This window comes from Panthera leo, chromosome D1, assembly GCF_018350215.1.
Source record: "Panthera leo isolate Ple1 chromosome D1, P.leo_Ple1_pat1.1, whole genome shotgun sequence".
NCBI classification, from domain to species: Eukaryota; Metazoa; Chordata; class Mammalia; order Carnivora; family Felidae; genus Panthera; species Panthera leo.
Genome location: NC_056688.1, coordinates 6124614 through 6137620, shown reverse-complemented (window position 1 = coordinate 6137620; position 13007 = coordinate 6124614). Strand labels below are relative to the sequence as shown.

The 13007-nt window shown below is 38.5% G+C and overlaps 1 protein-coding gene across 2 annotated transcripts in view; it reads left to right on the top strand.

Annotated features, from left to right (window-relative positions):
- Positions 1-13007, top strand: part of CWF19L2 (CWF19 like cell cycle control factor 2) — a 155429-nt gene that overhangs the window by 124863 nt on the left and 17559 nt on the right. For both annotated transcript variants that reach the window (XM_042904088.1, XM_042904089.1), the window contains exons 13-14: positions 7677-7889; positions 11402-11518. In XM_042904088.1, coding sequence (XP_042760022.1) covers positions 7677-7889; positions 11402-11518 — 330 coding nt within the window. The remainder of the gene's footprint in view (positions 1-7676; positions 7890-11401; positions 11519-13007) is intronic.

Here is a 13007-nt window from a genome sequence, read left to right as displayed (position 1 = left end):
ACTGCATTCTGGAGGACGTTGCCGTAGCCCCCTAGGGGCCATCTAGCCAGCATTTCTCGTTAAACCTTGAAAAGGCCAGTTTACTGTTCAGTCAGCTAGCTACCTCGGCATGATGGGAATGTGGTGATCATCATTGCATAATGAATGCAGTGGGCGTGGACCCATTGCCACAGTGCATTTGCTAGGAGATTAGTTACTTGGTCACAGGAATGCGTGTGATACCATGGTGACATGAGTCCAGAGATAGTATATTTGGCAAAAGTATTGCATGTGAATCCATCCATATCCAGAGTAAGCGTCTCTTCCAGCAAGTACGGGGTCCTTCCCCTTCCATGACAGAAGCAGTCCAGTGTGCCCAACCTGTCATCAGGTAACTGGTGCCGTATCAGGGGCACAGTGTGATCTCTCTTGTTCGTGGATTGGGTCTTCAGCAGTGGCTGTAGCCGGATCAGCTCTGATAAGTGGAAGGTCATGTTGCTGAGCCCACTCCCAGCTTCCGTCCCAGCCTGGTCACCCCATTCATAACCTCATTTGGACAGAGGTCGGAGTGGCTAGTGACATAAATGTTTTCACAAAGGCTGGAAATGGCTTTGTACTCTGTATCAGTTTGGAGAGATCTGTCCACGTATTTCTTCCCCAGACCTTGTTACTAGTTCTCTGATTGTGTTACGTCCAGGTCCCTGAGCATCCAACCAGACCATCAGCCCTAGTTGACAGATTAGTTCAGACTTGTGGCTCTGCCCATCCCTCCTTCTGGGCCGCACGAACCAGATGCTCAGAGTTCTTCTCACTGGGAGGACTTCCTTGCCCCACTGTCCCCACTGCCCTCAGGGCCGTCTCGGTGTGGAGCTGCTGTGCTGCCACTGTCCACTGTTGGGTGGTGCCTGTGTCTTGTGCAGAACCATATGTTTACTTGAAAAGTGTTCATTTGTAACCTATATTTAGGGGCACCTTGGTGGCTCAGTCGGTTAAGTGTCTGACTTCGGCTCAGGTCGTGATCTCACGGCTCGTAGGTTCGAGCCCCACTTCAGGCTCTGTGCTGACAGCTCAGAGCCTGGAACCTGCTTGGGATTCTATGTCTCCCTCTCTCGCTGCCCCTTCCCCACTCATGCTGTCTCTCTCTCTCTCTCAAAAATAAGTAAACATTAAAAAAATTTATGATCTGTATTTAAATTTTGTAATTTTTTTTTTTTTTTTTGAGATCCAGAATCTGACCAGTGTTTGTACATTGCATTTGGTTATTATGTCTTCACGGTGTTAGACTCCCCAAGACACCAGCTGCAAGTTCAGGGATCCCCAGGGCTACCCTTCGGTTTGATATTTCACTGCAAGAAGTCACGGAATTCACTAAAAGCTGTTACGCTTGCTGAAAGAATACAGATATAAAGTCAGTCAAGGGAAGAGGTGTATGGAGCTGCGTCTAGGAGGTTCCAAGCCTGAAGCTTCCATTTGTCCCGTCCCAGTGAGTTGTGGACAGTGCGAACTTCTCCCAACAATGATGTGTGAAATGTGGCCAGAGTATTATCAACTAGGGAAGTGCACCCAAGTGTTAGCATGCAGGGTTTTTATTGGGGTTTGGTCATGTAGACATGGTTTGTTGCTTGTGAGGATGACCTTAGTTTCCAGCCACTCCTGAGGTAGAGTTGATGATGTGTGGCCCAAAGCCCCCACCATACATCACACTGTTAGTGTAGACTGTCTGGTGTGACCAAAAGCCCCCAGGTAAACAAAGCCGCTCTTACCAGAAGGGACATTCCAGGAGTTTAAAGATAACTTCCAGGGGCACAAAGGCCAGACCGCTCTTTGGTTAAGGTGGCTTTTTTATTTAAAAGCTTTATTGAGATATTCATATACCATATAATTCACCCATTTAAACTGTACAATTCAGTGGTTTTTAGCATATTTACAGACATGTAGTCCCTCGAGACTGTCAGTTTTAGGACATTTCTATCACCTTAAGAAGGAATCGTGTAACTTTTAGCTGTCACCCCCTAACCCTTTTGGCCCCCCCTTGCATCCCCACCCTCAAGGGCCACAGATCTGTTTTCTGTGTCTGTAAATTTCCTTTCTCTGGATATTTCATGTTGATAGTGATTTTGTGACTGGCTTCTTTCACTTAGCATGATGTTTTTACAATTCACGTTGTAGCAGGTGTCAGTACTTAATTTCTTTTTTGTAGCCTAATAATACTCTGTTGTACAGATTTTACACATGTTGTTGATCTCTTCATCAGTTGATGGGCATTCACATTGTGTCCATCTTTTGGCTGTTATGAATAATGCTGCTGTAGAGATTCATGTTCCAGATTCATTCCACCTAGAAGTGGAATTACTGAGCTGTGTGGTAATCCATATGTTTAGTTGCATATTTATTAGTTTGTATTTAATTGTTTGAGGAACTACCAGAATGTTTTCCAAAGAAACTATACCATTTCACATTCCCACCAACACTGCGTGAGGGTTCTGGTTTCTCCACATTCTTGACAACACTTGTTATTATCTGACTCTGTTTTAAAAAATTTTTCTTAATGTTTGAGAGAGAGAGAGAGAGAATGAATGAATGAATGAATGGGGGAGGGGCAGAGAGAGAGGGAGATACAGAATCCCAAGCAGTCTCCAGGTTTTGAGCTGTCAGCACGGGGCCCTGAGCCCAAGTCGGACGCTTAACCAAATGAGCCACCCAGGCTCCCTTCTGACTCTGATTCTAGCCATCCTAGTGAGCCTCAAGTGGTAACTTCATTGTCAGTTTGCTTTTTGCATTTCCCTGTGCTAATTGGGCATTTGGGTAGCTTCCTTGGAGAAATGTCTGCTCAGAACCTTTACCTAGTTTTAAATTGGGTTGCTTGTTTTTTTGTTTTGTTTTTTGTTGTTGAGCTCTAGGAGTTATTTATATATTTTGGATATATGATTTGCAAAGACTTCCATTCTGTGGGCGGCCTTTCCTTCTGTTGACAGTGTCCTTGGTGCACAAAAGTTTTTCGTTTTGATAAAGTCCATCTTATCTATTTTTTCTTTATTGCTGTGACTTGTCATCATAACTGAGAAGTCATTACCAAATTTAATGTTAGGAAGCTTTTCCTCTATGATTTCTTCCAAGAGTTTAAAAATTTTAATTCTTAGGTTTAGGTCTATGATCTGTTTTCAGTTCATTTTTATATATGGTGTAAATTAAAGGTCCAAATTTTCTTTTTTTTTTTTTTTTTTTTTTGGCATGTAAACATCCAGTTTTCCCAACACCATTTGTTTAAGAGACTGTCATTTCCCTGTTCAATGATCTTGGCATCCTTGTTGTGAGTATTTTCAGCATACTTGAGAGGGCTTATTTCTGATCTGTCTGTTCTATTCTGTTAGTCTGTCCATCTTTATGATAATATTACATTGTTTTGGTTACTGTAGCTTTGCAGTAAATTTTAAAATCAGGAAGTATGAGGGACACCTGGGTGGCTCAGTTGGTTGAGCATCCGACCTCAGCTCAGGTCATGATCTCGCAGTTCATGAGTTGGAGCCCCGCATCAGGCTCTGTGTTGACAGCTCAGAGCCTGGAACCTGCTTTGGATTCTGTGTCCCTCTCTCTCTGCCCTTCTCCAGCTCATGCTCTATTCTCTCTGTCTCTCAAAAATGAATAAATGTTAATTTTTTTTTTTTAATCAGGAAGTGTGAGACCTCTACCTTTGTTCATTTTCAAGATTATTTTGTCTGTAGTCTCTTGAGACCCATCGTATGTGAATTTTAAGCTAGATTTTTCTCTTCCTGCAAAAAACATTATTGAGATTTTGATAAGCGTTGTGTTGAATCTCTAAATCACTTGGGTAATCTTCCCCCTCCTTTCTTTTATCTTATGTTTTTTAATGTTGTAACTGTTTTACCATATTTTTCTCATTTATTTGGAAGAGGTTCTCAGAGTTGTAAAATTTATGATGTATGAACTTGAGCTCGAATCATCCCATCCGCTTTCTTTAGGACTTTTTAAATGATGAAGAGTTTTATTTTCATACCTTCTTTTCTTTCTTCACCTCCTTTCTTCCGACAAGGTTTTTGCTTTTTTTCCTTCTTAGACTCAATTCTCCACTCTGTGTTAACATTCTGTCCATTAAAACATTTTTTTGTTGTCAAATAGGAAGATGGTGGGCTGAAGATCACAGGAGATGTGTACATGATTAATAAGTTGAAAACATTTTGGATCAAATCCCACAGAGAAGATAATGGGAAAAATTCAAATAATTAGAGGGTGTAGGAGGAGAGGATTGTAGTTGTGTTGAAGCATCAGTTTTATATTGTGTTAAAGAATTATGCAGATTTAACAGACAAGACTGTCTTCTATTTAATTCGTTACTGTGAATCAATCAGAGAAGTTTGGCAACGTCCACGAAACATAGATTTAAAGTATAGAAGCACTATCTTCTGTATACAAAAGATTTGATTTGAATTGAATAAATTCCCTGATCACTCATGAACTGGTTTTTAATAACAGTGTTTTTATAACAGTGTACATGTGAAGGGACAGTTGCATGTGGAGGTATGTATTCTGCTTCATTAATATACTTTAGAAAAGATCGATACCTGTTAGATGTCTGTGTTGTCTCTGATAAGTACCTTAAGTCATTTGGGTGTATTTATTCTAGATGACATTTAAGATTTCTTCGAATTCTCTGTTCTGCTTCATAGACTATATTTAAAATACACCCTTTCTGTCTTTTAAAGGTGGATTTCTTTTCTTTTTTTTTTTTTTTAATGTTTTATTTGTTTTTGAGACAGAGACAGAGCTTGAGCAGGGGAGGGGCAGAGAGAGAGAGGGAGACACAGAACCCGAAGCAGGCTCCAGGCTCTGAACTGTCAGCACAGATCCCAATGCGGGGCTCGAACTCATAAACTGCGAGATCATGACCTGAGCTGAAGTCAGACACTTAACTGACTGAGCCACCCAGGTGCCCCTAAAGGTGGATTTCTTAAGTGAGAGGGGCTCCCTGAATGTCATATACTCTTCGTTTTTATAGTCAGATAGGCCTGCATTGGATTCCTGCTCCTGTCTCTTAATAGCTGTGTGATTTTGATTATTTAGTCTCTCCTAAGCTTTTTTTTTTTTTAATGTTTATTTATTTTTGAGAGAGAGAGCACAAATGGGGGAGCGGCAGAGAGAGAAGGGGACAAAGGACCCAAAACTGGCTCCGTGCTGACAGCAGTGAGCCCAGTATGGGGCTCAAACTCATGAAGCACGAGACCATGACCTGAGCCCAAGCCGGATGCTCCACCGACTGAGCCACGCAGGCACCTTAAGCTTTGTATTGTAATCTAACAAGTGACAGTGACAATTCATTCCTACGTTGTAGGGATATTTGGATGAGAGAGTACTTAAGGTCTCTATTAGTACCTAGCACATAGTTGGTCACTATTAACGAAAATAATTAGGGACTAGTTCTGATATTTTTAAGTGTTATATGTTACGGTCGAGATAAAGGTCTGAAGTTAAAATAATAATTTGTAAGTCAGGGCAGTTCACATAAATAGACAAAGTTGACACAATAGATAGGTATAAACAAGGATCAATAATGGAGAAAAAGTAGAGGATAAAAAATAAATTCTAGTATAGAAAAGGAAACTATTGTGCTCAGACAGATACCTTATTACTAATAATTAGTACCTGGTTTCTGATTTTTACCTAGTTCTATCAATAATGACATCTTAGAAATCTTCTTCTGTTTACATTCTCTTCTCTTTTATATCCTTTTTTTAAATTTCTTAAGGTGGATGTTGACATCATTAATTCTCATGAGGCCTTTCTTCTTTTTTCTTTCTTTTTTTTGTCTTCTGATATAGGTGTTTGGTGCTGTAATGATCACTTTAAGTACTGCTTTAGCACCATCCCACAAATTCTCTTTTTTTTTTAATGGCAGTTCAAAATACTTTCTGATTTTTCCTTCCTTCTTCCTTCCTTTAATACATGTGTTATTTGGAACTGGGCTATTTAATTTCCAAGTACTTGGCAATTTTCCAAATGTATTTCTGCTGGGATTTCTAATTTAATTCCATTGTGTTCAGGGCACATACTTTACGTTACCTGAATCCTTTTAAATTTATTAGGAATTGTGCTATAACTAAGAATGCCCTCTATCTTGGTAAATGTTCTTTGTGCACTTGAGAAGAATGTTTATTTTGCAGATGTTAGATAGAATTTCTGTCAATGTCAGGTCAGAGTTTTGGATAGTTTGTTCAAGTCTTGTGTGCCTGTTGATTTTCTCCTTGTTCCATCAGTTATTGGGAGAATGTGTTTAATTCTCTGACTACAGTTGTGGACGTGTAGTTTTCTGCAGTTCTGTCAAGTTTTGGCTTCATGTATTTCGAAACTCTGTAATTAGGTGCATAAATTTTGCTATTGTTATGTCCTCTTGGTGGTATGACCCCTTTATCCTTATGAAATGATCTTTTGTGTCCTTCATTTCTTTGCTTTGAATTCTACTTTCTCTGACATAAATGCAGCCATTCTAGCTGTCTTCAAATCTTTTTAACTGTCTGATAAGATCCAAGCATCCTGCTATTGCTTTGTATTTGATGATGAAAAAGAAAAAGAGTTCACTTTTGGTACTTAGTAGACTAAATAGAACTTTGAACTTAGCCTAATGAGAGAAAAACAGAAGTTAGTGAGCAATTATGGTACAGTATGGTCATGAAACAGATAGGAGTGCAGTACTAGAGGGTCTTGGGAGATCCAGGGATGTTCTTTTGTGGAGGTGACAGCTAAATCTAAGCCTCGGGTTGGAAAATGAGTAGCGAATGGCTAAACTGAAGGCAGAAATTGGTCAGAGAGCAGTATGTGCAAAGCCTGAAGGTAACAGTACTTTTGGGTTGAAAACAGGAAGACCAGAGCATAAAGTTCAAGTAAGGGTGTGATCAGATGTGACTGGAAAGGTCATCAATGCCAGATTATGAAGAAAATTGTAATAATAATGGGGGCCCACATTTGTGAGTCCTTATTGTGAGAGGGTTAAGCAAGATAACCCTGTTAGGTAGATAGTATTGTTACAACCATTGTGAAATGAGGAAATAAAGCGGGCGGAGAGCACAGAGAGATTAAGTAACTTGCCCAAGGCTCTACAGACAGGAGACAGAATTTTGCCAGGGTCATTCTATCTGTGTCTATGATGTAGTAGGCAAACCAGAGTTTGAACTTGATCTTGTTCACAATGTGGAGTTCTCTGAGGATTTTAAGCAGGGACATAAAATAAAGTAAGTAAAATTTGTGTTTTAAAAGCATCCCCCTGGCTACAGTTTATGTTGGGGGAGGTGGGAAGAAGCTGCCTGGAGAGAACAGTTGAAAAATGTTTATGTTCTCTATGGAGCGTATGCTAATTTTAAAATGAAAGTAGTTCTTAACCTCTCTGTGGTTCAGTTTCCTGATCCGGTAAATGGAAATGATGATGGTCTCATTCTCACAGGAGCATAAAACAAATTGCATAAAATTGTACATGGTAAATACTCAGTCAACTTCAGCTGTGATGATGATGATGATGATTGATTGATTGACTTGAAAATCAAGCTTAAATGTTTAATCACGTTTTTCTTCTTCTTTTTTTAAATTTAAAAGTTGTACCATGGAACTTACAGATATGTCTTTGGTAGCTGCAATACAATAAAACGTTAACCACCTCCCTTCTCCCCACTACTGTTATTTTGGTTTTTCAGTTTATGGGAAAAACAGATGGAGACTATTATACCCTAGATGACATGTTTGTCTCCAAAGCAGCTGAGAGAGAACGTTTTGGTGCAGAGGAAGAGAACCAGAGGAAAAAAGCCATTGCTGAGCATCAGAGTCTCGCTGCCCGAATGGAAAAATGTCCCTACTGTTTTGACAGCTCTCAGTTTCCCAAGCACCTTATTGTTGCAATAGGTGTTAAGGTAAGAAATACCACACTCATGGCCCCGAGGAAGTGACATAGTGCTGTGTCCAGATTTGCCTCTTTCTTCAGACCCTTACAGGATTCTAACATGTCTGGTCTTCTCTTACTCTGTGTTGCAAATAGTTTTCTTTTCTGACTTCCTGTGATTCTTAGACTCTTCCCTAGAGCAGCATAAAAATTTAGGTGACTTGAAGCTCACATTTTGTATGATTCTCCTCTTTAGAGGAGCAGCACTGGGCCTGAACTTGGGAGCCCAACCGCCTGAACCCAGGTTCTGGCCCTGGCATTGGCCAGCCGTGGGACCTCATTTTCATGGTTGGCACTTGATTCTTAGTATTCAAGTCACTTCAGAAATACTCCGTCTAAAGCAGTTGCTGCTTCTTCCCTTACTTTCTCATAGAACCTATTTGTTTCTTCTTAGAATATCTGATAATTTGAAAATTTTTACCTTATTTTACTTGTATATTAAGTCCCTCTTCTGATAGGCTGTAAGTTCTGTGAGCACCTAGATAACTCTCACTCATCGTTGTGCACCAAGCATGAATTCCATTGTTGACCAAACATATATCCCATTGTATATCAAGAGTGTGTGTTCGTAGTCACTTATTTTAATAAATATTAATGATTGCTTAATTACTGATAATTGTCACTTATTTCAATAAATATTCAGTGAGTTAATTCTTGTATTGATTAATTATTGTGTACCCGACATACACCAGACCGTAATTAGTTTCTAGAGAAAAGTAGACTCAGAATCAGAAGTACTTGTGGAGCTTGTATTCTAGTAAAATAAGGCAGAAAATAAAGTAATAATTGCCCTGACTGAAGAAAGTGTTGTCAGAAAGCAAATAGAGCAAGGGAATGGGACAAAATGATGGGAGAGTATTTTTTGAGAAGGTGATCTAGAAGGCCCCCTGTAAGGAGGTATTTTAGGGAAGGTATGAAAGATGGAAGGAGCAAGCAACATGAGGATGTGAATGACTGATATTTCAGGAAGGGGCATCGGCAGGTGAAGAGCCGTGAGGAGGAAAGAGCTGGTTCGTGGAGCAGAATGTGGCCCAGGGCAGAGGGAGTGAGAAAAGGAGAGGAGAGGAATGAATGAGTGCCATGCTAGTTCAGGAACTCATAGTTCAGGGACTGTGCATATACGTGTTTATTTGCTAGTTTTTTGTTTCTTGTGTATGTCCCGCCCCTCTCCACACACACCTGTGTGTCCAGAGAACTGGTGTGGGCTTTTCCATTCCATTACAAAGACTCTAGCCTTTAGTATCTTTAGGTTGTTGTTAAGACAGTCAACTTATCAGTTCACGTTAGGGTTTCTTTAACTTTATTTCTTCACTCTTCTTTTTTCCCCCTTCCAAACTATCAAAGAGGTAAATGTAAAAGTTCCATTTAAAATTTATTCAATTAAAAAAAATAAAATTTATTCAATTAAAAAAACCCCACCATAACCAATTACTTGTATCAATTTTTCTGAATTCTTTTCCAGACTTTTATAAACATTTACATTTTTCTAGTTATGACATTATAAATATTTCATTCCTCTTCAGTCTGATCCCTACCTTTTAAACACGTAAGAGCAAATTAAACAAAGTAAATTTTTCCTGCTGTGCTTTAGAAGTTTGGAGAATTTTCATTGGGGTTTTTTGTTTTCCCCAGTGCACTGGAGACAGGCTGGGCCCAGGGGGGCACAGACCTTCTGTTCACCTCCTGCCTTGTAGGCTGCTTCCCCAAGGAGACGTTTCTCAGTTCACTCGTGAAAGTGAACTGCTGGCCTGTGAACAGACACTTTCTGGTTCTTATCTTCCACCCTTACTATTTGTCATACACGTCTTTCCCTGTTCTTGTCGGTGGTCCTCTTCCGCTGTCAGGTAATCCACCCTTCCCCACTAGTCTTTCCTCATGGTATTAAATTCTTTTTGCCTTTCACTTCCTGAGAGTTGGCTGACCTGTTTCTTCCCTTTGGGACTCAGTCTTTTCATTCTAGTTTAATTTAAAAAACCACTGGAGTCTCTCCTTTCTGCATCTATGCGTTATATGCTCTAAAAACTACCATCTACCTCCAGCCTTTCGGCTGTGACTATGTTAATACAGAAATATTTGAAATATTGATTAGAAGGAACCTTATCCGTCATCTGACTACCTATCCCATCCACTGTAGCTAACAGGCCATTTAATTAATCTGAATAAACAAGAAGAAATTACTCTTTTCAGTTATTACCTAAGTTAATCTTAGATGGTTTTGAGTTTCTAAGGAATTACTTTGCCATTTAGTGGAAATGATAAATCACATTCCACAGCAATTCAGTAATTCTCACTCAGCTTGAATTTCTAATATTTAAAGTGAATGTTTTAAATCCAAATGTATTAATGAAACTATATTAATACTCATTAGAATCACAGAGTTAAATAACTTCTGATTGTCAGCTTTTCGTGCTTTCTTCCTCCTTTTTTTAAAAATAAAAGTTATCTGTCTCCCTCGTCTTAACACTGTGCTTTACTTTTTTTTAAAAATAGACTTTGTTTCTTTTTTAGAACAGTTTTAGATTTACAGAAAAATTAAGAAGACAGTTCCATATACGCTGTATCCAGTGTCTTCTCTTACTAACACCTGACATTAGTAAGCAAATTCACAAGTTGTAAATTTGTTACAATTAATGAATCAGTACTGATGTTATTTTTAAAAATATTTTGAATATGGTTTGATCTTACTATAAACTTAGGTAAATTTCCATATCCATTCCTTCTTTGTCCTCTCTCAGCAGAGTTTTAAAAAGTTTGCATTATTTTGTGAAATAATATTGTCTGCCATACAAAATACTTCTATCTAAAACCTAACAAAAAATAGTAGAAAATAAGAGTGAGCCCCTTTGCAGAATATTTTTAATGTTCCTCATGAGCACTCTTTGCTCACTATATATAGGCTAATTGACTTTTTTTCTTTTTTAAGACAGTTGTATATAGTGGAAAAATAGCACCAGTTTGTAGGTAACACATGTATTTAAACAGATGGAATTTAAGCAGAGCAGTAAAACTATACAGAGAACATTTCCTTTCTCTCTTACTTGGGTTAATTCTCTTTGCTTAGGCAGTACGATAAGGAAAACCTGATTGATAGGCACCAGTTAGACTTCTCTTTCATTACCAAGCCGTATATCTTTTCATTCTTGCCCAAAATTGTGTTGTTTCAAGGGCTTTGAAAGCATATAGCTTTCTCAGATCAAGGATAAAGTGTGTCATTCATTTTGCCCTTGGGTACGCTCAATCTGTGAAATACATAGAACAGTTAAAATTGAGACTTGTGCTGTAAATTTCCATTTTATTAGAATCTGCCTTCATGGCTTTTAAAAGTATTTTGAAAATATCAGCTATCTTTAAAAATATTAAAATAAAATATATTGCTTGTAAACAAGTGTGCTTTATTAGGTGTCAGCCATGTTTCCCATGGCTCATTGGTCGCAACTGAGAATAAATACAATAACATTTCTCTTTGCAACTTTTTCCCCATAGGTTTATTTATGTTTACCCAACGTCCGATCTCTTACCGAGGGACACTGCCTGATAGTCCCTTTGCAACACCACAGGGCTTCCACCTTACTGGATGAAGACATCTGGGAGGAAATTCAGGTCAGCATGGTCATTTCATCATTGTAATGCGCAGGAGCAGTTTTTACAAAATAATTGCCAGTGGGTTTCTTTATTACCTTTGTCCAGTTTACTTTCTGAACTTACACATTTGTATACATTTCCCTAGTTGTGTACATCTCTAGATCATGTTTTCACCACTCACTCCCTTTTTAGTTTATTTCCCTTATGTGCTCCCTGTTTTGAAGGGTTTTTTAAAAAAATTTTTTTACTGAGATATAACTGATGTATAGCCTTACTAGTTTCAGGTGTACATCTGAAAGCTTTTGTGTACTAAACAAACCGTGACAAAGTAATAAGTATTTTTACTTAAAAAATCAGTGTAAGATTTCTAATCTCTACTTTTGTGGAGCAGGAGATAGCCATTCTTGACAAAGTAAGGTAATAAAAGAGATTTTCAGACAATAAAAAATAAATTTTGGAAGTCAGAGGTTCATATTCAGCATTTGCCATATTTTCCTGTAATGGAATTGGTCTCTGCTGCTGTGATTTTGCTATCAGCCTTTACTTTTATACTTTTCCCTTTATTACCTGGCCCAACTTTTAGATTCAGGATTTTTCTTCCCTCCCCTCCCCTCCCTTTCCCTCCCTTCCCCTCCCCTTCTTTTTGTGGCCGATTCTGCAAGAAACTGGAAGGCACGACATGGGTGAAATTGCTACTGAATTATTTCAAGACCTCATAATGACCAAAAAAGAAAAAAAATAAAACTCTTCATTTTTCTAATATTTGACAGTTGAATAGGGGTTACAGGGACCCCTAGTTAGAAAAAGTGAAAATTGTAAGACTGTAAAAGACACTATGTACTGGTCTTTGCATCATGTTGCTAAAGATGCCCAAAGAGGAGATATTTTGACCACACGTTGTGAAATTCAGTCTCTTACTCCTTGTAATCTTTATGTTTATGCTGTGAAAGTAAAGGGCAGACTGTTACCATATATCTGTGGCCAGGCATGGGTAAGAATGTGGACAAATACACTTGATGTGGGAAAAAATTTTTTTCTAGTAGTGGATGCCAGTGCAGTAAATAATTTAAAGTGGAAGTATGCAAATTTGGTTTTCAGAATTATTTTGAGACTTTTCTGGAATGTCTTTTTAAAAATGTATGCATGCAAAACTGATTTAACTTAGAGCAAAATACAGTGCCAAAAAGGTTTTAAGTAATACAGGAATCTAGTCTGTGTGTTTTATATTTCTGTAAGAAATTAAGCCACTTGATAGAAAACATTGAGGTGGATAAAGAAGAAATGTATTCATTCAGTAGATACTGAGGACATGAATGTCGATAATCCCGGTGTCCTGAGAAATGCAGAGATAAAATCATTAATTCTGCCCGTAGGTATGGTGTATTTTCGTACAGGTTATATTGCACTTCAGTGGATTTGGGAGCCGTATGCACTATGGAAAATTGAATGAGGGAGGAGAGCCAAGTTATCTTACACAGAGAATAGCATTATGGCTTTTTGTGTGATA